This window comes from Fukomys damarensis, unplaced genomic scaffold, assembly GCF_012274545.1.
Source record: "Fukomys damarensis isolate Sample0158 unplaced genomic scaffold, DMR_v1.0_HiC HiC_scaffold_1, whole genome shotgun sequence".
Lineage (NCBI taxonomy): Eukaryota > Metazoa > Chordata > Mammalia > Rodentia > Bathyergidae > Fukomys > Fukomys damarensis.
This window is the reverse complement of record NW_022900913.1, coordinates 39,323,470-39,351,144: the sequence shown is the minus strand read 5'-3', so window position 1 is coordinate 39,351,144 and position 27,675 is coordinate 39,323,470. Positions and strand designations below refer to the sequence as shown.

Here is a 27,675-nt window from a genome sequence, read left to right as displayed (position 1 = left end):
AATAAAAAGAAAAAAAAAAAAAACCAAAATTGCTATTCGGTCTATCATGTCTAGACAAATAGAAAATAAAAATATTTAAGCTTAAAGAGAATTCTAAGTGTGAATATGATTAGTAACCATTTTCAAGTAATTAAGAGCGATTAGATGGAGGAACAGGCATCAAATTTTGGCTTAAAGAAAGAACTATTTAACACAGACATCAAAACTGAGGGTCTGGGGATTTAGCTCAGTGGTTCCAGCACCTGCCTCGAAAATGCAAGGACCCGAGAATTCAATCTGGGTACCAAAAAAAAGGAAATAGGCCACCTTAGGATACAGTCAATTAGCATTTATAGCATTTACATAACCAAATTTTACTGATTGCTCAGAGGGATTCAGAAATGAGGTAGGTGTTGTGTTAGACAAGTAGTTTTATTCCCCTGCCCCTTCAAATTAGGGCATTTTGACTTTTACAGATTTTTTTTTTTTGAGGGGGTATTCTAATGCAGTAAAAAAATATAGAGTACCAATTTAGATTCAGTGGAAGCTTTCTTCCAATACACATCTATACTACTAAATAGCTTTTATTAAAGAACATAAAATCGTATCTTGATTATATATGTAAGAAAAAAGAAAAGAAAAAATAAAGAGATCATACCATTTTTTTCTGCAAAGGCAACTGCATCTTCTTTGGTACTGAAGGTTAGAATCATGTTGGACAAGGGATCACCACTGTAAGAAAAAATATTTTCCCCACGATTTAATAATAAGCTTTGTCTGAAAAACCCCAATATTTAACATAAATGTTTAGAAGATAAACAGTAACTATAATATCAAAGAGGTACTATTAATGCTAGTCATGGAATATTTGTAACAATCTCTCAAAAATGTAATAATCTTTTCTGTATTACATTTGAGATATTTTCTAATATATATTGTCAAATAAAATTTATAATTGCAAAGATATTCATCTAGTCTTTAATAAAATCATTTTATTGAAGAGAAAAGAATTAAGAGTTGAATTTAAAAATCCAAGAAGATTCTCAAACTGAACATATAAATTCAGTATCAAGATTACTTACGACTGCAATTGCTAGTATAAATGATCCCTAGCTTCTGATGGTATAACTCAGGATTTTTTAATTTTACAATTATGCCAAAGTGATACACATTTTACTGTACTTCAAATTGTACATTGTGCTATTTTCTTGGGTTAGCAACATTTGCTATGATCTTCTCAATAATGGGCAGCAGCAGTAAACTGTAGTTGCCAGTTATCTACCTAGAATACTGTGGTAAACAACTGATAACTTTATAGTAATATCATATTGCTACTATGACAGTGAGTAGGTTATATGTTCTAAACGTATTTTTGATTTACAGTATTTTCAATTTACAATGATTTTAATGGAACTTATCCTGCTGTAAGTTGAGGAGCTTCTTTAGTATCATTAAAACAAAAAATACTAACAGCATTCACGCTTGCAAACCTTCCATTTTTTCACATAAGCCCACTAAAAAAAAAAGTACCAAGATTTGACATCCAACCAAGTTCTTCAATTTAGAATAGTTAATGCTTACAAATTCACACAAGCTTTATACAAAATATATAATTTCAGAGGTGTCATTTTTGTAAGAAGGCAAAACATTGCTTGCTACAAAGGTTTACTGTAAAATCCTTTACACATGAAGGTAGAATTCTGTAGAACCTCATAAAGAAATTTGGAAGCAAAGACAGGAAGATTACAGAAGTAATCTGAGTAGTTAAAAGATAAAAGCAGAAGAAAACATGGGAAGTGGCTTTCAGCAGAAGACCTTAAACTGCTGCTGAAGTTCTAATCATACACTCTGGCTGCTATGCTGAGATTTCTATGTGATCCCAATAACCCTATATATTCCTATCAGAAAATCCTCCTCCTAAACAAAAGAACTTCAAATGGCTGGTTATATTAGTATTGATAAAAAAATGATACATTTATATTGGTGCTCTATTTTTACTTTTTTTTTTTTTTTTTTATAGTTCTGAAGAACTTTGTCACATAGCTTTTTTTGTTTTGTTTTGGTACCGGGGATAAAACTTGGGACTTTGCACTTGAAAAGCAGGCACTGGAACCACTGAGCTAAATCCCTGGCCCCTTTGTCACATAGCTTTTATCTTGAGACAGGGTCTTACCAAGTCCCAAATTGTTTAGGAACCATGATCTCCCTGTCTCAGCCTTCCAGAGTGCTAAGATTAAGCACATTATAATTTCTCAGTTAACTGTTAAATAGTTATTCTGAGAACAAAAGTACAAATATAATATGATCAAAGAATTTATGAGTGGCGAGAGGCACCCTGACATAAGAGAATAAGAAACAACAGTAAAAGAAAATGTAGGAAAAAACCTCAGGAACCAGAACAGAGCTCTATTTCCTACAAAGGTGGAAGAGTAATATAAACTTTATATGCTCATTTTATTTATGAAAAAAAAAACCCCAAAAAACTTAACATGTTCGTGATGGGGCCATAATTTATATCTTATTGCCAGGTAACTTGAACAAGGACAGTCATGTGTATACCACCAGCAGTTCAAGCAGATGGGAATATGTTAAATATCAGCAACCTGTATCCATAAGCCACCACTCTTCCAGCTACTTGCCCTTTCATAGATGTGGGAAAAACATTTAATAAAATACAATATGCACTCCCAATTTTTTTTTTTTGGTTTTGAGACAGTAGTCTCACTATGTTGCACAGATTTAGCCTCCCAGGTTGCTTGGAATACAGGTACATGCCGCTATGCCCAACTTAACCTGTTCTGTTCTTTTATGTTACTGGAAATTGTACCCAAGGCCTTTTGCACTTAATTTTTAAAAAATTATGTTTGGGGCCAGGGATTTAGCTCAGTGGCACCGCACCTGTCTCACAAGCGCAAGGTCTTGAGTTTGATCCCTGGTAACAAAAAAATAAAAAATAAAATAAAATTATGACTCTGAAACAGGGTGAGACTCAAAGAGAGAGAGAGTGATTTTAAGCCACTCGGCAAGTTTCCCAGGCTGGGCTTGAACTGGCTCTGATTTTTTTTAAAAATTGTTAAGTCAAAATTAGAAAAAAAACTTTTTTCCATTTTATTTAGTAAAAAATATTTCCACTAAAGGGGGAAAGAAGCAAAAAGGATGTTAGATGCAATCATTAATACTCAAATCTGCAGGGACTGGAGATCTAGCTCAGTGGTACTGCATCCTCCTCGCTACCACAAGGTCCTGAGTTTGATCCCCAGTACAAAAAAAATCAAAACTGCAAATTCTGATCAGAGCAATAAGGCAAGAAAAAGAAACTAGGTATAAGTTTAAGAAGAAGATGAGCATGGTGGTATAATGCCTATATTCCCAGCACTCAGGAGGCTGAGGCAGGAGAATTGCTGTGAGTTCTAGGCCAGTCTGAACTGCATAGCAAGACTCTGTCTCAAAAAATAAATAATCAAAACAGTTTAAGAAGAAACACTGCCACAAGTTAAACAACTAATGAGATAAAGATATCTTGGAAAGCTGTAAACTAACGACAGTAAAGAGAGTGACTATATAAAAAACTAAATATTGGCTATACTCAACTAGATAATGTATTTCGTAAAAAACTCATCCTATTATAGCAATAAAAACTAACATCTAGAAATAATTTTAATAAGAAATGTGAAAAACTTATTTTAAGAAAATCATCACATTTTACCAAAAGACATTTAAAGTCACATATATGCATATAAAAGCACTGATAAAAATCTAGGATACATACTAACTTGTTGACAAGATTCACTTCTACAAAGGTAGACAATAAAGCGATTTAGAAGGCAGGAAGAGGAGTAACTCGTAACTTTCTTGGCTTACTCTACATGTATCTATATTACTTACATACACAAAGCGAACACATTTGTTTTTTTTTGTACCAGGGATCAAACTCTGGGCCTTTTGCTTGAGAGGCAGGCAGTAGAACTATTGAGCTAAATCCCCAGCCTTCATTTACTTGTTTTAATAGTCAATAAAAAGAAAAGTAGGTAGAATCCTTATTTAGTGAAGGATTTAAAAATTTAACCAAAATTAAACAAATTTTAAAAGTGCCTTTGCATTGAGGTAGAGCAGTGTAAGGGAGAAAGATGGCACAATACTTGCATTTGCCACTTACAAGCCAAATAACAGTAAGTACAAGTATCAATTCCGCTTTGATGACTTATTATGGGTTGAGGATAAAGTATACTATGTGAATAGGCATTAAGAGAATTAGTAATATTTAAATTAGTGTACACCTCTGCTTAAATTAGATGACCTTCTATGTCTGTGATGACAAATCCTTGTTTCCAGAAGCTGAATGACATTCATTATTCTCTAATGAACTACTTTTAAAATTATCTAATGAATTACTTAATAATTACCTAATGGATTACTTTTAAAATTAAATGTGTAAATATTTTTAGAATATGAAATAAAATTTATAATTCAATAGCCATTTCAATTTCAATGATCAATTTATATAACTGAAGAAAAACATAAACAGCTTATATGTAGGATTTTACCAAAATTAAAGTCTTGCTTACAGAAATAAAAATAATTTGCCTAACAGATCTTCAAGAAATATGACATTAATAACAGCAACTAGCTACACTACTAAGTGAGGATTAATCACCTGTACCAACCTATTAGAAGATTTAAACAGTTAAAACCTTGGGTCAAACTCAAGGGAAGATTTTTGCATCTTACGATATTTGTCATGTGTACGTACAGACAAAGCTTTTATGTTTGAGTTCTAGCATTTAAGGATTCAGGTAATTAAAAGAGTGTAAGAAAACTACTTTGGATTAGACAAGCAATGTAAATACAGTATTTAAAAATACGAATTTAAAAATCTAAAAACAAAGATCAAGCACATGTATCTTAAAATCCCAAACAAATGTGGCCTTTCAAAATTAAAAAAAAATTGCGTCAATACAGAAGTGAAATTAATTCACTGTATTTTGTTTTCTTTTGTTTTTGGTACCATGGATTGAACTTGGGTCCTTATGCTTGCAAGGCAGGTGGAACCACTGAGCTAAATCCTGGGCCCCATTCATTGTATTTTAAAAAACAAAACCATGTTCATTAGTCATAAGGACCACTTTCACAACAACACCTCTCTCCTGTCCCCACTAAAAAATATACAGGGAAACAACTGAGACTTCAGACTTCTGTCACAAAATTGGCACAGTAACTTTATAAAATAACATCTATTAGCAATGCCACTACTACTCAAGGAAATGTGTCCCTGTTCTATCTATATATTAATAGTAAATCTGTGGGGAAGAAAAATCCCAAAGTCATCTCTAAGTGTTATGTTAGTCGTGTTTCTAATACTACATATTTCTCTCTTCAATACTCCTACATCATCAGGGTTAAATATCTGTTAAATCCTCCATGCCATTTTATCCACGTAGATTTCAGCCAAAGGTAAAATATGGTATCAACAGAAATGAATATAATTAAGCCTCAGATTCTCTACATTAGGAAACTTGTGTCTCTGGAAACAAATATACTTTAGGTATGGGATAGAGTCAATTACTCTTTTAGTATATTCAGGAATCATTTCTTTGACTTTATCTAATGGGAAAATTCAATGTTGATTTTTAATATCATTTTTAAATTAAAGTACTTCTCATTAACAAGTAAGATTATAAATTTTTCTTCCTATGCTACATATTAATATTAAACATATAATGATAAAATGAAATATAAGCAAACTGGACCCAAAATATAGTCCAGCCATTTACATACCGTATCTGAGACGGAGATTTCTTAAATGATTAACTTTTTTTTTTTCCATGTACAAAATCTACATTTATTCAACAGTAAGAAAACTTCAGCTTGCAATGCCAGCAATTTTGTGAAAAGCTTTAAAATGTCATAAATAGAAATCAGAATTTAATATGTTCAAGCAATAATTATTATATACCATCTTTTTGTGTAACTGAAATGCTAAAGATGGTCTGGGGAAGCAGCTCAGTGTTAGAGCTCTTGCCTAGCAGGCACAAGGCCCTGAGTCAGTGGTGGTGAGCCTATGACATGCATGCTGCAGCAGGCTGTTTCACTGACAGCTCTGAGGGGTTCACCATCACTGCCCTAAGTTAAATCCCCAGTAGAATACACACACAAAATGCTAAAGATAAAAAATAATCAAATATTTAAATTATCAGATTTTTTTCATATTATTTATTAATATCAGAACAAAGATTTGTTTTTTAACACTATTCAAAAGAGTGTTTTAGACAAACAGTAAAGATTCTATAATTTCAAAGATAGTTCTTATTTTGGGAAAACAACATTTTGAAAAGAACTTTGGCTCCCCAAATGGAGTTTAATTCATTTCAAACTATACAAAACTAAAGTGGCATTCTATACTCATGCACAACAGTATAAATATGGTTAGTTTTGCTCTTAGGACACTAGGGTATTAAAAAAAAAAATCACTATTTCAAAATTTAATTGTGCTACTTCTAGAAGCAATGCTATGATAAAAACTATGTAAATATTTGGGAAAGCATAGCAATGTGAAATCTATTTAAAGTACTACTAATAGGGTTCAGGCTATTATGTCCAAATTATGACATCTTGGAAGTCGTGAAAATAGCAGGAGAAAGGTCTCTCTGGCCTGTTGTTTTCCCCTGTAGTAGACTATACCAGAGTCTCTAATCTTCCTCTGAAATACGTTGTTAAGATCCCTTATTCCAGAAATGCCCACCCTACACCCAGATGAAAAGAATGTTTTATCTCTGAAGATACTGGAACACAGACAAGAATCTAAACAAATAGTCCTAAGTTCTCCCTGTTTATTACTATTAGATTATACCCTTTTGTCCCATCATACTTCTACATAACTGTCTAATCTCCATCACATCTAAGCATGAAAATACAAAGTTTCTGTTTCTTTGGGTTTTTGTTTAAAGGCTCCTATAAAGTAAAACTTACATTAAATGATTTTGTATGCTGTTCTCTTTTTAATCTATCTTGTTTTAAGTACCTCAGCCACAAACTTTGTACTGGAGTAAAGAAAAGATGTTATTTTTTTACTCCTTAATATTCAAGTTTGTGCTCTTACATAAAGTATCTTACTCAAACAATTTAGAGTATATCAGGTAAAACTAGTATGTTATTTATTACTGAATGTTGCTGGAAATGCATTATTACAATGAATCCTAGATATCAATGAATATATTAAAATCTTATGTGACTCAAAGAATAATCATAACATTTCAATCACTGGGTATGGACAAAGTTTTTCCTTATAAGTTTCTTTAGTCTGTAAAAGCATGTGATTTACACAAGAACTCCATATATTGCAAGAAACGTAAAATTGAAAGGATATCAAAACACCTAAAAGTATGCCTCTGTATTATTTACATAATGAAATATATTTCTATTTAAATTGTAACATGGCAGATATTTTAAGGAAAAATTCTCACAAGTGTAATGATTTGAGAAAAGATGTTCTTCAAGAATTTATTTCAATGTACCATAATTTACAAGATTTCAGAAATTTACAGGTTTCTTTTTAATTAGCTAATTTCTGAACTCAGTTCCCATCCCCCTACAAACGAAACAAATAAAGAAATTTAAATTAATTTTAAAACAAAGTATCACTAAATCATTACTATTCATGTAGTATCCTAAATGAATACACACAGGTTGAATACCACACTAACAATACTTATAATGTTCATCATTTTAGCCAATAAATAGTATTTAGAACAGTATTTCTGTAGTTTATTGTACTGAGCTACAGTCATATGAATATAAATACAAAACATATATGGAGAACTATCTTTGGTTATAGTGATTCCAAACATCAAAATGTATTATTGTCATAAGCACATTGTACATAGGAGTTTGAAAAGTGATTTTGAAGAAAAATCTACATAGAAAAAGAAAGCTGAAAACAAAATTCACGTTAACCAAAGTACTCACGTTGATGCCCAACCCATCAAAGGATTTTCCCATCGTTCTCTGGTATCAAACTCCATTTTCCACTTCTTGGTGTTGTTTACACCAGACTGCATGTTATTGCGAGCAGGAACAAAGATCCTGACTTTTCTAGTTTTGATATGTTCCTCTGGAACACCAGTTAAGGTAGTGATATCCTAAAAAAAAAAAAAAGAATAAAGATGTTTCAAATAGTCCACACACCTGCTAACATGTTTCTGTTGTTCCCTGTATTCTTGCAGTTCTACCTACATTTATTTATAAACTGGGTTAAAGTTTCTGGCTTATTTCACTGCTTCTCTGATATTTTACTGTACAAACTGTTATGTCAGTATCTGTAAGTGATATATTTGAAAGGTAGTATTAGGGAACAATGGGAAAGGGGTCATAAAAAATTTTAGGCCCCTTCTGTACAACAAAACTTTGGCACCCCCCCGCCTTTTCTATGCTAGGGAGCAAACCCAAGGACTTTACATACCTGGCAAGTGCTCTGCCTAGTGGTACAAACATCTACAGCCCTATACTATAATTTCTGAACACACTGCTGGTAGAACCAGCAGTTGACAGTCTTATTCTTTGAGGAGATATAACTGTTCAAATGAGAAAAGGTATAAGGGGATATAAATGAGTGGATACAAAAAGTAAATAAATTTCAAGTAGAAAAAAAATCTATTACCAGTGGTTTCTGTAATGTAAGTTTTATTGCTTATTAAAGGGTGTTACCTTCAGAGAGAGGCCTAAGCCTTTCTGAAAACAGTTAAAATAGCTAATTAGCATTTTATTTCCCTTTGGTGAAACCCACTGAAAGAATGTTACATCCAATCTACCTGCAAAGACAAAAAATTTGCATAATTTTTGCAGACATTTGAAATGAAAATAAGTTTATCTCTTTTTCTGTACTTTTATCCAATAAATGCTCAACTGAGGAATGCACAGAATTTTGATGCTTCAGACTTGTGAAAATGTATGGCAGTCAAAATAAAAAATAATAGATGTCACAGAGCTTAAAAATCATGTCATTCTTATTAATAAATCATTTAAAAATCATTAGGGCATAGGAATATATAGCACAGTGGTAGAACACTTGTCTAGCATGTGCAAGGATCTGGGTCCAATCCCAAGCACAATATTAAAAATAAAGAGTTCCCTTACTAAAGTAAATTCTGAATAACTGATTAAAACCAAGAAAGAGAATGAAAATGATTAAACTAGAAAAGTTAATCTATTTTGTGAATTTCATTATCGCTTATCTCCTAATGAAGGCTGTTTATTTGTAGTCTGTCCATGCTACGAACCAAATAATTACTATCTATGCTCATTGCTGAGTTGACTGGTTTCTCAACCTACAAGGTTAAAATAATAAAGTTATTTCAGTTGCCAAGCAATCCTCTGCTTAACACATTACCTTTGTACCTGCATCAATTTGGTATGGCTACTTCAGTATGGCCTGTTTAAAGAAATGATCAAAATGATCCATATAAATATCTATACATATATGTACTTCTAATATAAATAAATACATATATTTGTTAAAAATTTATGTCTAAGATAGAGTAAAAACAAGCACAATTGATACATAATTTTAAAGAATGTGAATGTAAGTTTTATTGGTAATTTCTGTCAGATTCAACTTCATATACATTTAATTTTAAGCCAGTCTAACAATCCCAAGAGGATTGGGAAATTGAGATAGACGGACTGAGTTAGAGGCCAGTATGTACTATGTAGTGAGACTTGTGTTGAAAAAAACAAAAAAATTTTTAAAAAAATTATTAGATTTTAACTTTCTAAAGCATAGTCCTCTACTTAAAGAGCATGAAGTGACAGCCCTGGGAGGTCTTCAATACTTATTTCCCCATTTGAATTCACTATATTTTCAGTTTACCACATTAGCTTATTATTTACTATTATATAGTTAGATTAATATCTTATTTCTTCAGCTATAGTTGAAGCAAGGTATAACCAAGTACTATAAACATTACAGTAGTGGGGTTGGGCATCTTCTACAATCAGCAAGCCCTTTCCATTCTAAATTCCAAAGAACTGAAACTGTACATTACTTGACTTTTTAAAATTAACTATATAATAGAACTTAGGTTGGAAGAGGCGAGTCTGGCCTCAAAATGGAGGTAAAGCCTCTGCCTGGTTGTTGCAGTCAGACTCTGGCTAACCTCACTGGGTGAAGTGGCCCAGGATTCAAAGGAACCAGAACAGGTGAGGAAGCTGTTTATTGATGGTCTGAGCTTTGAAAACACAGATAATAGTTTAAGAGAACATTTTAAGAACTGGTGCACACTCACAGACTGTGTGGTAATGAGTTATCCTCAAACAAAATACAAAGGGCTTTGGTTCTGTGACAACTCGTGTTGAAGAGGTGGATGTAGCAATGTGTGCTGAGCCACACAAAGTTGATGGGACTGTAATGGTGGTATTAAAGAAAATAGAGAAAAATATGTTTAAAGTCTACTTTGAAAGTATGGCAAAGCTGGGTGTGGTGGCGCACGCCTGTAATCCCAGCACTTGGGAGCCTCAGGCAGGAGGATCTCTGTGAGTTTGAGACCAGCCTGGGCTACGTAGTGAGTTCCAGGTCAGTCTCAATTACATAGTGAGACCCTGTCTCAAAAACAAAACAAACCAACCAACCAACCAAAAAAAAAAATCAGAAAGTATGGAAAGACTGAAATCACAGGAGTTACGGAGTTAAGGCAGAGTAGAAAAAAAGAGGGGATTGGCTTTTGCAATATTTGACAATCACAATAGTTGACATAATTGTTCAGAAATACCTATTGATGGGCATAATTGTGAAGTGACAAAGGCCCTTCCTACACAAGAGACTGCAGTCTGCTGGATCACAAATAAGTGATAAAGGTGGGTCTGGCAACTTTATGGGTTGTGGAAGAAACTTTGGAGGTGGTGGAGGAAATTATGGCCATAGTGTAAACTTTCATGGAAGAGGATGCTATAGTACAGGGGGAGATGGCAGCAGAGGTAGTTATGGAGGTGATGGTGCATATAATGGACTTGGAGATGATGGTGCAAACTATGGCAGTGGTTCTAGTTACAGAAGCCAAGGAGGCTATGGTGGTGATGGGCTAGGATATGGAAACCAAGGTAGTGGATATGGTGATGGTGAAGGAGGATATAATGATTACAACAGAGGAAATTTTGGTGGTAGTAACTGTGGTGGTGGTGGGAACTACAACGTTTTTGGAAACTGTAGTTTACAACAGCCATTAAATTATGGACCCATGAAGGAGAACAGTTTTGATGGAAGAACCTCTGGTAGTCCCTGTGGTGGTGGTTCTGGATCTAGTGGTGGAATTAGTAGATATGGTACCAAAATGGTTTAAACAACAGCAAAGGGCTACAGTTCTTAGCAGAAGAGAGAACAAGGAGTTGTCAGGAGAGCTCCAAGTTAGTTGTCCCAAATATATTAAAGGGAACTGTAAAAATCTGCCACAGAAGGAACAACAATCCAGTCAGAAAAGTTACTGCAGCTTAAACAGGAAACTTTTCTGGTTCAGGATGGTCATGGCCAGTCTACAAAAACTGCAGCAATGATTAATGTGATGTAGTGTCAATTAGACGGACATTACTGAGTTCTTTTATCTATTGTAGCTTTGTCTTTTTCACTGTATAAGACATACTGCCGTGTAAACTGTGGTAGTACCACCAGGAATAAAATATTAAGGAATTTTTTAACTTTAAAAAATTAAAAATAAATAAGTGAACTATATGAAAAAGCAATTCTTAGCAATAGTTACCTCAGGGAAATGAGATTATAGATTTTTATTATCTATAAAGAAAAGGGCAAAATGAATTTTAGGATAGAGAAGCTTATTTTCAAAATGGCTATCAAATGTTGCTTATCAACTCTTCATATTTTGAATTCTGAACTGCCCATCTTTCATGTCCTCTCAAGTCATGGCAGTTATTTATTGATATTTTCTCCCAATTTCAAGTTGGCCTTTTGAGTTTCTGAATTTTGAAGCCTAAATCGTGCTGACAGCATCTCTGCTTCTGCCTCTAGAAGTGGAAGGTACTGCAGCCCAGATGAGCTGCGGCCAAAGATAAAGAATAAAAAGGCCTGGCATCTCTCACACACTTGACACCTAAAGGGCACAGAGGCTCTAAAATTTCTAGTCCTGTAGACACATTCTCAGTCTAGACAAACTGATTTCTCACACTTTTAAAATGCACCACGACACTCCATTGTTATCATTTAATCCATACAGCTTCGGCTAGTGTCAGAAGAACTTGTTTTCCAAATGACATTTCAATGGGCTAAAGCTCCCACTCCAAGATTCCATTAAAACAATGTTACACTTGAAAAGAATTATGAGGCACCATGTTGATCCTGTCTTCAATGCTTTGTTTTCATTGAGCTACCTGTGACTCCACTTTCACAATAAATAAGTAAATGAATGAATAAATGATCTGCTAATTGTTTAAACTACACTGGGTTAATGATATCTCTATAGATTTCTAATTCTGTATTATAATATAGATCACCTACAATTTTTCTAAAAACCTATTTATTAAAAAAAATGTTGAAGATGTCAATACTGGCTCTTATGTATGTCTCATTTTATCGATAAATGGCTTACAAATAATGATTCATAAAATTTTGTATGATAAAAAGTTAAATCACGTAAGGTATGAGAAGCCTTCAAACTGACACCTAAAGGACTTCAAGGCTCACCAGTTATTATGTGTAAAGTATAATAAAGATAGGTTCCCTATTATAATATACATAGATTTACTGAATTTTAAAACTTTTAATTTTTAAACAGCTGAATTAAGCTGAAATTTGTGTTTCTGTAAGAATGTCATAAGAGAATGAAGTTTCAAAAATACAATTTTATGTACAATATACTATTTTATGAAACGGTAATAAGTCAATCAGATCAGTTTAGACATTCTGATTAAAATCTGCTACTGAAAAGATACATATCACAATCTCAATCTCTTCCAAAATTTGAAAGTTCTGAAGAACTGACAGCTGACCTTCCAGGGCTGAAGTCACTAGAGGAAGAATTTAAAAAATCACTAAGAAAGTATATGCCAGCATATGTATATAAACTTTATTCGTTCAAATACCAATTTCCATGATAAAATATTAGTTTTCCATATAAAAACTGCATTATTCGGTTATCAACTGTCTCCATTTATCTTGTGTGAATTCAACTTTTTTTTTTTTTAACAAAGGAAGCAAGGAACAAGCAATGGGAAGTTGGTGTCAAAATGCAGAAAAACCTCCCAGCAAGCTTCTTGCAACCACCCAGGATTTAGAGTCTTGCTGGCCGCTCTCTTTTCAATACCAGAATTTCACACATTTCAATGACTATTATGACTTCAAAGAATCAAATTTTCATCATTGTCCGTCATCTGCCAGTTGATTTGTATAAAGGGGTTCTTCTGCATGCACTCCAAACAAAAGCCTCCTTACTTTTGTGGCTATATATCAAGTTTAAAAGTTTTGTTTGTGACAGTTGTGTCTTTGGTAAATTAGGGTAACACTGAAGGAGTGCAGCTGCTCTGCAGGAACCTCCTTTTTGGCACTATTTCACTTAAATAAAAACTGAATAATTAGCTTCTGCCTTTATTAAACCACAAAAATGCCACTGGCCTCAGTAATTACTTCCGGTTGCCCCACCCACTTAACCTTAACAATTTACAGTTGTCATAAAGAAAAATAAAAGGTTTTGGCACTTTTGGATGATATTTGCTACATCTCAGTACAACCAGAAAACCCAAAACTTTGGTAATAATTGCATTAGTATGGATAAATGTTTAGAAATTTTAAAATATTATAATGAAAAGCAGTCCTTAAACTTTTTCTATTTTAGTTATTAGTTATTAATCATGTTTAAATTTTAGAACAAAAACTGATCTAAATTTGATAACTTTATATTCTACTTCAAAAAGATACTAAAAGAAAAATAATTTTAGACCTGTAATAAAAATTTTCTCTCAAGCCAGACTTAAGACATTTATTAAAAGCCTAATAGACATTTTACAATGTGAATTTTACTGTTAAAAATACTGTATAAAGAGTCTGCAGATAGCATAATTGTATCTACTTACTTAATGTGGAAGAACTTCTAAAAAGTTAACAGCCTATAGGATAATAAAAAATGTTAAATTTGAGTTGTGTTAGACAAACCATTTTTGTTTATTAAGTACCCAAATCCGTGAGGTAGCCTGACCAGGTAATAAAGTGTTAGAAGGTGACAACCATTATATTTTACATACTGGGCAAAGCTATTATGGAACCAAAAGTATACTTTTAAATGAAACACATGGACAACACATATAGAAACAGATCACGCAAACAATGCTGCTGATAAAGAGAAAAAAACAAGAATTAGAGGCATGTTTTTCAAAGTTATACTTTATTCTTCCTGGATCCTTCTGAGCAGGACAGAATAGGGCAATGGTTAAAAGGCTTTATCCAAACTGGTTAGAATCCCGACTTCTAGGTTTTCGTTTTTTTTTTTTTTGTTTGTTTGTTTTTGTTTTATGGTTACTGGTGATCGAACTTGGGCCCTTACATTTGCAAGGCAGGCACAGAAACCACTGAGCTAAATCCCTGGCCCCCCAACTTCCAACTTTTAGCAAGTAAGTAGACTTGGCTTGTTTCAACTTCTAAAAAATAAGTTTACTGTGTAAAATGAAGGTTAAAAAATAAGTGATTTACCTTGAGCAACAAAAACACTCATTTATTCACCTTATTTTTCAGCACCTATGTATTAGACATTGGACACAATGCTCAACATCACAGGCATCACCTGTTTTCAAGAAAATTAACTATTGGACATTTCTACAATAAGAGACTGAACAAGTAATGGGAATTTGGTGTCAAGATACAGAAAAACAACATCTGATTTTCCCTGAAAACTAAGGCATGAGTTAGTGAAGTTGGGCAAGGTGGTGCATAAGCAACTCAGGTGGCTAAAGCAAAAGACGGCAAATTTGAGACCAGCCTGGGCAACTTAGTAAAATCCTAGCTCAGAGTATGGTGCAGTGGTAGAGTGCTTGCCTAGCATACAAAAGAGTAATTTAAATCCTCAACAAAATTTTCTAAGTAGTCAGTAGATTGCTTCCAGTCTGGAGGAGAGAAAATCCTATCTTTTTATAAGACCCAAATACTCCATTTCTTGTGCATGTCAAAAACAAGGAACAATACACATTAAATAAATTTCCTTTATGCAGCCATATATGACATCACCTATGACATTCAAGAAAATGAAAAAAAAAAAAAAGGTACATTTGCTTGTTTCACTTCAATGTCAAACTGCCCCCCAAATGAAAACTCTTGGGAAAGTTCTTTCATTTTTATAAGGAAACACTTGAAACAGTCTGTTTTCTACTAACTCTGGAACAAGTGAAAATAAAATTGTTTTATCACACTTAACAAAAAAAAATGCATTATTAATGCTGCCACAATGAAAACCAGTATACTTGTCTAAGGTTTTAAATACTATTAAACTAATGTATTTTTTAATACCTACATTTAATAATGCTCAATTTTTTAAATAAAATGGCTATTTCTTTGCTTTCTAACACAATACTACAGAATTTCTTGGATTTTACGCTTTTTTTTTACCTTTAAATGATATTCCCAGGCCAGATTTTGGCTTTTTAAAAATTTTTTATTTTTTTTAAGAGGTGGAGCTCTTGCTATGTTGTCAAGGCTAGAACAGAACTCATGATTTTCTTGCCTCAGTTTTGGGAGTTACTGGGACTACAGGCTCATGTCAATATACCTTTTTCTTAGATATGTATATCAAGTCACATAGGCCTTTTAGGACAACTAGTAGCTTTTCAGAAGCTGCAATAAAAGGTAAAAAAAAAAAAGCACTTGGAACTTAAATAACATTTTGAAAAAATAATTTTTGTTGCTTAAATTTTATATACTGATCATTCTCTGGCAATAAAAGGTAGAATTACAACACAACATAAACCAAGAAGTATGGGGGGGTAGTCATGGCTGTACAGAACTAAGTGTGATATAATTGTTAACAAAACAAAACAAAAAAAACAGGCCAAAGGAATAAAACATAAAATTCTACAAATCCAGTGATGGTTTAATAAATGAAATTAATTAAACCTGAGAAGGAAGTAGAAATGATAGAATTTAATGGATCAAAAGCTAAATGATCTTGGTTTAATACAATATTCCTAAGTCAAGCAGGACATGGCAGCATACTGCCTGTAGTCTCAGCTGTTCCTCTGGAGACTGAAGCAGGAGGATCACTTAAACCCAGGATTTCAAATGCTAGCCTGGGCAACATAGTGAGACCCTATGGCAAAAAAAAAAAAAAAAAAAAAAAAAAAAGTCATAAGGCAGTGTCATGCAAATCAAACTAGATTGCAAGGAGGCACACTTAAAATGTGTGGTAAAATTGCTTTTAAATTTGGCATAACAATAAAGGTTAAACCTTGCAACAGAAGTCTCCTTTCTACTGTTAGGAACTAGCATTTGGTCCATTATTAGTGAAAACAGGGAATCATGAAGTAATAATATATATATACCTGTGTCCATGTCTACATATACACATATCTTAAACAGCATAATACAAAAAAAATGCATTCTTTTAAAAAAATTATAGTTCTGGTTTCTGAATGTGAAGTGAGAATATAAAAATTTTTAAACAATCTGAATACAAACTCTGTCTAGAATTTTATGATTTTTTCTTTTACAATTGCCTCGGCTGCACCTGTTATTAAGGCTGGACAAAAAGCATTTTTCCTCTATTCAAGGCAATGGCCCTTATAAGTAAAGGCAGATTATACTGAACATGTTGGTGCACATCTTAAATCAGGAGGCTGAGGTCTTTTATAGAAATAAGGATGGCAAAGCGAAGGCATCTCTCACATGAAAGCCTTATGACTTGCTTTGGGGGTGGATTGGTGGAGCATTAGAAAATCCTCCACAGGTTTTATAACTTACTATAAGAAAGAAGGCCTGGGGGAAGATAAGTGACTTTTCCATTTCTGCCATTTTCATAAAATATTCAATATGCCATGGTGCCATATTTTGGGGTTTAATGAACTGAGCTCCATCATTAGGATTTAACTTCATCGTCTTCCAAGTATTCAACAGAACTGTCATACATCATAGGAATATTCAATTAAATTATGTATTATAATATCAAGTATATTTGTCAGAGAAAGGTAGTGAAAATAAGCACAAATGAGTCCCGGTAAAGCATCTGACTTAATTACTGAGAGCTAAGTCTGGTGGTATACTAAAATAAACAAACAAACCTACAAAACCTAAATTAAGCCATATATGTAATACATTTTATAGAATTGGGAGCTTCAATAACTGAGTCAACTTTCAAAGGTTGGTTAAAAAAGCAAAAATTCTAGTGAAGCATGCCTGTAACCGAGCACTCTGGGAGGCTAAGGCAGGGGGATTCCAAGTCTTGAGCCCAGCCTAGGCAACTTAGATGCTCAAAATAGAAAATGGGACTGGATAGGTAGCTCAAAGGCCCTGGGTTTTACCCCTAGTATTGGGGGGAAGAAAAGATTCATTAATAAATCAATTACTGAAAAAGAACTGCCACAATGTATGTAATACATGGAATTCTGCTTCCATTCATAATGGAGTAAAAGGAATCATACTACAGCTCTTACCATCTACAGACAATTATTTTAAGAAACTATTTTCAAATATTAGATAATTGGATAATAGCACAGTGTGGTGATCTTTGAAAGAAGGAACACTCAAGCTGTAACCCTACAACTATCTTAACTTTGTTTAGGGGCACATTTCAGACTATAGTAGAGAGAGGTGATGCCTAAGCAGAACACAGCAGCAGATCTGAGCATGAAAGGCAGGGTTACTGGAGTTTAGATCTACTAAGAAAACACATTTGTAAGGCAAAGTTTTGAAGAGTAGTTAAAGAAGGAGCTTGAAAAATCTGCACAGTTTTGAGTAAAAGGTTCAGGATGGGTAATATGAAGTTCTAACTAGCCAGGGTAGAGATACATTGATGAACACACTAGACTTTCAAATGAGATACAAGAAAAGAAAAATTTCAAAATTAGTTCAAATATAAACCCAGCAATACAATGCTTAATATCAATCCCTGAGGAACACGTTGATCAGTCAGTATTTGACAGCTGATCAAAATTAAAGCTCTATCAATGAAAACAAAGTCTAGATTCACACAAAAAAGTCAGCCCACAGATGTGCTGTAGTAAAAAAATGCACAAAGGTGGGAAAATATGGACTATAAATAGCAAATACAATAACATAATAGAAATTGACCCAAGCAATACAGAGGCTGCAATTAGCTGCAAAACTGTTTAAAATACTAGCTCAAAATATGCTTAAATATTTAAAGTAAAAGCACAAAATAAGCGAACAGATGGGAAATTTCAAGAGAAAAATTCAAGTTACAGAATAGAATCAAAAGAAATTCTAAAACTGAAAATATACTTAAGATACTGTATACAATTAACAAAAATTGGACACTACAGAAGAAAAGATCACAAACTTGAACACAGGGCAACAGAAATGAAACACATTAAACCACATGGTAGAAAAAGATTGGGGAATAAAACATCAGGCTTCAGTGATCAGTTATATAACAAGCAGTGGGAGCGTTACACAGTTCCAGAACACAAACAGAAACTTTTTTGCAGAAATAGCTAAAAATTTCCATATTTGATGAAAAAAAATCAACCAAAAATATCTAAGCATCTTTTTTGGGAAAGGGTGGTGCCGGGGATTGAACGTGTTAGGTACACACTCTATCACTGAGCTACACGCCCCAGCCCTAAAATCAAGAATCTTAACTCCAAGCAAAATAAATATAAGGAAAACCAAACTTAAATTCAGTACAAGTATGAACCAAACAGTTATGATCCAATTTCTAAAGTTTGAAGGTAAAAAGATAACCTTAAAAGCAGTCTTGGGAAAGATACATAACATAATAATGATGAAAGAAAATGAAAAAAAGACTGAAAACTTTCCCTCTAAGCTGAGGGACAAAACAAGGGTACCCACTTTTGTTGCCTTTACTCAATGTAGTAATGGAAGTTCTAACATAAATTAGTCAAGAAAAAGAGAAGCCTCTAAAGTGGTGAAATACAGTTATCTCTGTTCCCAGATAACACAATCTAAGATACAGAAATCCCTAAAACATCTCATACAACAATAACAGCAGCAGCAACAAACAATAAAAAGAAAATTAAAACCCCAAAAACTTTTCGAGCTAATAAACAAATTTAGGAAACTGCAGAATAAAAATGAATACAGAAATGAGTTGTATCACCTATGCTAATAATGAATAATCAAAAAAAGAAATTACATAAATAACTTCATCAGAATAGCATTAAGATAAATTTATTTTTTTTTTTTCTTTTCTTTTCTTTTTTTTTTTTTTTTGAGACAGGGTTTCGCTAGGTAGTTCAGGCTGGCCTCAAATTTATAGTGATCCTCCTGTCTCAGGCTCCCAAGTTCTGGGATTATAGGCGTGTACTACCATGCACAGCAGCAATAATAATTTTAATTGAGGTAAAACATTTATACAATGAAAAGAGTAAACATTGTTGAAAGAAATTATTAAAAAAGCGATATCCCACATTCACGGATTATAAATCTCAGTATTGTTAAAATAATTCTATCAAAAGTCATCTACAAATTTAATGCAATACATACCAATATCCCGATGACATTTTTCACACATATAGAAAAATTCATCCTAAAATTAATATGGAAGTTTAACTTCAAGACAGTGTTGATAAAGAACAAAGTTGGAAGTCTTATCTTGATTTCAAAACTTACTACAAATCTACAGTAATTAAAACAGTGTGGTGATGGCATAAGAAAGATATACAAACTAATGGAATAGACAACTCAGAAATAAACCCTCAAATATACAGTCAATTGTTTTTTTTAAAAAAGAATGCCAAGATCATTTAACAGGGAGAGTGAGAACAAACAGTGCAGGAAAACTAAATATCCAAATGCTAAAGGATAAAGCTGTATACTTAACTTATACCATTATTTATTAATTGAAATTCAAAATGAATTGAATACCTAAATGTAAAAGCTGAAACTATAATACTCACAAGAAAGTACAGGGGAAATATTGGTAACACTGAATTTGAAAAGGATTTTTTAGGTATGAAAACAAAAGCATATGAATACAAAAAAAGGAAAAGAAAAAACATACCAGTATTAAGACTTAACAAAATTAAAATTTTGTGTATTAAAAGGCATCTATGTGGTAGAGATTTTATATCTTTAACTTTTTTTAAATGTCCTCTTAAAATTCAACAAAAATAACCCAATTAAAAATGGACAAAGGACTTGAACAGACATTTCTTCAAAAAAGGTACACAATAAGCACATGAAGGGGTCAGCTGGCAAGCCCAAGGTCCTGAGTTCAATTCATGGTTTTGGGAAAAAAAAACCAAACAAAAAAAAACAGGGCAAGGGATTTAGCTCAGTGGTTCTGCTGTCTGCTTTGCAAGAGCAAAGTCCCTAGTTTGATCCCCCCTACCAAACAAACAGAAACAAAAGCACATGAAAGGATACTCAACACTAGTCATTAAGAATATATAAATAAAAAGCACAATGAGATACTACCTCATATCTGATAGAATGACTACCACCAAAAAATAGAAAATATAAACATACCTGATAGAATGACAACCACCAAAAAATAGAAAATATAAACATACCTGATAGAATGACTACCACCAAAAAATAGAAAATATAAACATTGGCAAGATAGAGAAAAATCGAAACCTTATACACTGTTGCGCAGTTGTACAGACACTGTGAAAGCTATCTATGGCTGTTCCTCAAAAAGTTAAACATGGAATGATCACATGATTCAATTATTTTCCTTTGGAGTATCTATCTCCCTCCCCCAAATCATAAGGAACTCAGATATTGGGACATATACATGCTCATAACAGCATTATTTACACTACCCAAACATGGAAACAACCCAAATATCCTTTGGCAGATGAACAGATAAACATGATATATTACACACAATGGAATATTATATTGCCTTTACAAGGACTAAACTTCTGACAGATGCTATAACATCATTGAACCCTGAAAATATGCTAACTGAAATAATCTAGTCACAAAAGGACAGATGTTGTATGATTTTGTTTGTATGAGGCACCTCAAATAGGCAAATTTATGAGACAAGAAGTATAACAAAGATTATCAAGGTCTGGGAGACGATAATGGAGAGTCACTGTTTAATGGGTACAGAATCTGTTGGGGATAATAAAATATCTTTGGAAAAAGCAGCCATGATTTCCTTCTTTTAAAAAAACAGGAAACTGGGATGATACTTGAAAAGTGCTAAAATAAAAACCTTTAACCTAGAATAATATATCCAATGAAAAGGTCTGTTATAGATATAATGTTTGTGTGCTCCTTAAAATTATGTTGAAACCTGAACCCCAAGGATGATATTGGTAAATGGAGACTTTGGAATGTTATTAGGGTTAGGTGGGATTATGAAAGTGGGGCTCTCAGGACACAATTAGTCCCTGTATAAGAGGAGACACCAGAGAACTCCCCTTTTCTCTTTGACTTGTGTTTATGTAAGGACCAAGCAGGAAGGTTTCTTCTACAAGCCAAGTCCAGAGCCCTCAACAGAAAATGAATGAGGGCCGAGGATTTAGTTCAATGATTCTGCCGCCTCCCTTGCAAGGACCTGACTTCAATCCCTGGTACCAAGAAAGAAAAAAAAAAAAAAAAAAAAAAAAAACAAAAAAAAAAAAAAAAAAAAAAAAAAAAAAAAGGAAAGTAATGAAAAATAGAAAATGAATCTTAGCACCATGATCTTGAACTTCTTGAACTTCTAATCTTCAGAATTATAAGAAAACATTTTCCTGCTGTTCAAGCCATCAGCCCATGGTATTTTGTTGTGTTAGCCAAAGCAAAAACGAAATCCTTTAAAAGTGGAGGCAAAATAAAAGGCATTTCCAGATAAGTAAAACTTGAGAAGTTTCATCCCAGGAGACCTACACTATAAGAAATATTAAATGAAGTTCTTCAGACTGAAGAAAAGGGATATAAAATGGAAATTTCTATCTACAAGAAGTAATTGGCAGTAACAGAAATGGCAAGTCTCTGAGTAAATATAAAAGATTTATCTTCACTTTGTAATTTCTTACAAGATGACTAAAGTAAAAATAACGGAGATTTCTAACATGTTAAAGTGTTGTTTTAAGCACTGTTTTACTGTACATATAATTTGATGTTAGTTGATAGCAGACTATAAAGATTGCATATTGTAATCCCTAAAACTGCTGAAAAAAACAAATCAGATGAGGCAAACAGAAAACAACTAACCAAATGGTAAACTTAACCCAACTGTGTTATTGAATATTTAACATTAAAATATACTATTAAACTATCCATATTTCTCAGAAAATGGGAAATAAGCCCTAGCATAATTTTTTAGGATGCTCATAATATAAGATCTTCCACAAAATTAAACTACAGTTAATTAAGATGGTCAGCCAAGCTGGGCTTAGTACACATCTGTGATCCCAGTATTTGCCAGGCTTACACAGAAGGATCACTGTAAGTTCAAGGTCTACATAGTGAGTTCGAGACCAGCTTGAACTACACACTGAGACCCTGTTTCAAAAAAACAAACAAAAAAGCCAAACGAAAGCATTTAATATATGCAGTGCAACACACGATGCATGTATTAAATTCCTAAATAATATAATTAAATATAAACTATTATTGATATTAATACTTTATAAAATATAGTATACATTTTATTTAAGTGTTTGTAAATACCCAAGTGGGTACCTTTAGATGAGAGGTAAACACTTAGGTAAAGAGATGAACTTGAGACTTACTGATGTACAGCAGTGTACAGACATAATGCACAAACATGCATACTTGATAAGATGTGATTGTGTCTAACATGAATCTTCATAATTCAATGTTATGTATTACAACAGATGTACTTAATGCACTTGTGTGAAACAAAGAAATTTTTTCTGAATTTTGGTGCCTGCAATTTTTGTTCTTTTTATGTGGACTATCATTCATTTTCGTGGTACCGGGGATCAAACTCAGGTCTTTGTGCTTGCAAGGCAGGCAGCAGATCCACTGAGCTAAATCCCCAGCCCTGAACTATCATTCTTAATGGTCATCATTTTTGTTGTTGCCACTCCTGCCCTGTAGTTCTTCAGTTAACACTTGATTTATTGGTAGATTTAGAGGGAATAATATTTTGACCTCAGACAAGATGAGTGCAAAAATTTCAAAGAGCTATTCCGTTAAGTACAAGAAAAGAATTGTGAAGGAGTCCCCAAGCAAGAATCTTAGGGCTTTCTGCAAAAAGAAGATGGACCTCCAAATGTTTCAAAAATTGTGAGCAGAGTATGATAATCTCAGTCGACAAGTGGAAAAGGGAAATGCTAAGAAGTGCAAGTGTGGATCAGTTGGCAACCATTATTCCCTAAGCTGGAAGACATCATCCATGACTGGATTGCTGACAGGAGAGCAAAGGCTTGAGTTGTGCATAGGGCTGATATCCAAGTATTTGCCCTGTAATGGCACCCCAGAAGAATTCAAAGCATCACAACACCGGCTGGATGGCTTCCTTTAGCAATATGACCTGTCTCTATGATGGACAACACTATTCAAGCTGGGAAATACTGAAGTTATTAAATGCGCACTTGCATTCCAACATGATTGTTATGGATGAAACTGCAGTGTTACATCCTAAGGGTCTTAAAGGACAACTAATCATAGGGGTGCCTCGTCAATCTACATTCCCTCCCCAGTTAAGAAAATGAACTATATTTTGGTAGTTTTTATGGATGTAAAGAAAGCCCTACTTCTGATCAACACACTAAGGTAAAGAAAGCTAAGATTGAAGAGGTTTCAGGCATTTGTGTTCAGAAACCCAAAAAGCCTGGTGTACACAAGCAGTTGAAAGGACATGAGTCAACTGAATGCTGCCGCTTGTTTTGCAAGGTGGCTGAAGAGGTCTGCTTCTCTGGGATTCTGTCAGAACTCACTGCACTAAAAACATGAAGAACTTCCTTGCAGAAAGAAGAAAGGATCAAATAATGATTCATAAAGGAATGACTGCCTATCTCCAGACTCCTGGTATTGCAATAAACAAGCCATTCATGGACTATTTGTGCATGGAAATCAATGACTACATTGAAAACAGAATGGAGAGAAATCATCGTGGAAACTGTAAAGCCTTAGCTGGCAAGAAGATGCAACTTGGGTGAAGAATTCATGAGATAAAGTCACTGTCAACTGTGCTGCCAATGCATTGCCAGCAGGCTGGATGGACAAGAAGTGCTCATTTAAGGAGCATTATATTGCTGGACATGAGAGACAGGACAGTGGTTCTATAGGAAATGGAATCTTGAAAAATCCAGGCTGGAATTCGGGGTTTGGAAAGTTACAACAATATTCCAGAAAAAGAGGACATGATTATTGGAATAAATGTAAATTTCTGTGCATGAATAAATGTAGATTGTTGTACAAGAAATAATAAGACATCCTCTGAAAATAAGCCCTATTACATCTTTTGGAGTATAAAACCCAAGTCTTATTTTTTGGGAAAATACAGTACAAAAAAAAAAAAAAATCAAGACCCCAAATATTCACAAGGATCAAACTAAATATAAACTCAGAACTAAGTTAAAAGGATAGAATAAAATGTACCACAAAAAACTAAGGAAACTAGAACAGCTATATTAATATGAAAGACTTCAGAACAAGGTAAGCACCAGAATAACTCAAGAAGAACATACAATTTTCAAGTTTACGCACCCAATCACAGAGCTTCAAAATAAGTAAAGCAAATATGTGATACAACTAATGAAAGCAGCAGATAAAATATAGTTTGAGTTGTTAGCACTTCTCTTTCTGGAACTGAGAGAAAATGGAAATAAAAATATCAGTAAGAATACAGAAAATTTGTACAACACTATCGAATTAAAATTTCACTGAAATTTACAGAATACTAAATCCAAAAACTGGAGAATGCAGGTTCTTTCCAAAGATCAATGAAATATTTATTAAGATACAGACCTGGGATTAGAGTTGTGGCTCAGTGGTGAAGCACATACCTAGTATGTGTGAGGACTTGGGTTTGATCCCTAGCACAGAAAAAAACAAAAAGCCATATTCTGGATAATAAAATAAGTATCAAGACATTTCAAACTTGAAAAAACACAGATTAAGTACTTCACTAAAATGAGTAACAACATTAACATGTAAGATTTAGGAAGAAAGTCTCATTATTTTCAAATACATTTCTTATACAAACTGTTAAAACAGACTGTGTTACAATGAATTATAAAACACTAATGGACTTAGTAATGTACTAGCAACAGCTATAGTTAACACTTATGTAGCACAAGTTACTATGCACTGGACTACTTTATATATCTCTGAAATTTATGAAATGGACTATCATAAATTTATAGTACAATGATAACTAAGTCCATAGTGTTGATCCTTGGCATGCACTAAGCTTTGAAGTATTTTCTAATTTAATGCTAAATCATTTATGCATTATATTTTCTAAATCTTAGGCATATGGGATACATCTATTAGGTAGAATTTGCTACACTCCACATATCAGAAACTAAACAACTTAGACAATTGAAACATGGACTCTGTGTTCTAAAACTACAGGCTATAAAGAGTCATGTCTCTATAAATACAGTGTGTCAACTGGTAAAACTTCAACAATATTCTATACCAATTATCTCTAAATGTAAACAAATATTTAAAATGCCAGTGCTAGATCCTTTGATTTGGTAACCACACTTCAAAGAGCTGATCCTAAAAGATGTTGCAACAAATTGGACTTATATATAAAACTGTTCATTATATCACTGTATATAACAGGGGGAAAAAAAGTATATACAGCCTGCAGCATGACAACTGCATGTTGGTTGATACATTATGGTAGCCATAAAATGTAAGATTATATATTCATTTATAATTGTGTTTTGAGTAATTCTAAAGACAGATTTATACCACTATGTAAAAAAAAAAGGATAAAATGACATGTCATGTGTAAATGTTGAATAATGTTTAAATATTCACACAAAAAGGATATATATTCATAAAGACAGATAAGTGATTTTAATTTTCTTTGTATTTTATCATTTCCAAAGAACTGTTTCTACAATGTACACATATTTCTATTTTTTTTCATAGTTGTCTTTATTTTAATTGGCAAGAAAATTGTGTATGTCACACAATGTCATTTTTCATAAGATTATAATGAAGCTGAAAAATTCTATCACCGAGTGACATTATAGCTATCACGACATAACACATAGTAATACAGAGTAATACTGTTTCAAATTTCCACCACTAAAAATAAATTATAAATGACTAAACAGATTTCTCAATGGAAGAATAATTATTTATCAATATATCTACCAAAGGACCACAGAAGTGGTTGTTAAAAATTATGTATGAGGGCCGGGGATTTAGCTCAGTGGTACTGTTGCCTACTTCGCAAGTGTTAAGGTCCAGAGTTCAATCCCCAGTAACTTAAAAAGCAAACAACAACAACAACAAAAAACACAAACGATGTATGACACGTAGTAATATCATAGACAATTTAGTAAAATGTCACTGACTGCTAGAAAAGGCAAGTTAAATGACAAAAATCATTACCCATTATATATATACACACACACATATATAAGTGAATACACATGACTAATATAAAACCAATACAACTAAGGCCAACATTTTGATCCAAGATCCCCTAGAAATCAGTATCTGAATAGTACATATGATTCAGAAGAACGGTGTTCTCAATTCCAAATCAAAGGTAAATATTATAATATTATAATAATATAATATTATAAGGTCATTTCTCTCACTAAACTAACAGACTGCAAAGTGGAGGGTGGGGAGAAGTAAGGAAAATAATTTTTAACAAGCGACGAACGTAAGCTATTATGTTTTCCTATTTAATGTACTGTCAATTAAATTTCAAAAGAAATCTAAAAAGGTATTAATTTCATTTTATAAGATGAGGACACAAATTTCTGCCTTGTTGTACAGCTAAGAGATGGGATTAAAGTTCTAAAGCTGTGTCTATAAATAAGTCTTTACACTATCTGTGCTTTTCCATCAGGGTGAGAATTTCAAATAAAATAATAATGTATAAACCATACTATTTCTTTTCCCAGTTAGTAAATGTTTCTAAATAGGGAAAATACAACAATGAAAGACAAAAGGGTAGGGCCATCTGTCTCTCCTCTCTGGTACTAATGAAGCTCCCCAGTCATTTTGGGAGATGGAGAGGAGGAAAGAAGTAAAAAGAGAAACAATAATGTGAAAGAGAGAAAAGGAGGAAGAACAAAGGCAGTGGAAGACACCAGTGGGGGGTGGGGTGGAAAAAGAATGACAAGGAAGCATCAGAACAGACAGGGAAAGGACACAGAGAAAGGAAAAAGAGGAACAAACAAACAAACAAAAACAAACAATGGGGGTAGCACAGATAGCAAGAGGAGAGAACTGTCAGTTATACAGCCAACAAAAGAAGAACAAAGATAAAGGCAGAGTATGAAACAAGTTGTACAGAGGCAAATTCCAAGAGACAGACAACTGGCTGAAGCATTAAGCATACATTAAGCAGGGCCAGGGATTTAGTTGAGTGGTGTGTCCCAAGTTCAATCCCTGGTACCATTAAAAAAAAAAAA

At 33.3% G+C, this 27,675-nt stretch overlaps 1 protein-coding gene across 2 annotated transcripts in view; it reads right to left on the bottom strand.

The window, feature by feature from the left end:
- Nucleotides 1–27,675, bottom strand: part of Ndufs4 (NADH:ubiquinone oxidoreductase subunit S4) — a 103,631-nt gene that overhangs the window by 19,684 nt on the left and 56,272 nt on the right. For both annotated transcript variants that reach the window (XM_033760902.1, XM_010626852.3), the window contains exons 3-4: nucleotides 7,942–8,114; nucleotides 638–711 (exon numbers count right to left, since the gene is read on the bottom strand). In XM_033760902.1, the coding sequence (XP_033616793.1) occupies nucleotides 638–711; nucleotides 7,942–8,114 (247 nt within the window). The remainder of the gene's footprint in view (nucleotides 1–637; nucleotides 712–7,941; nucleotides 8,115–27,675) is intronic.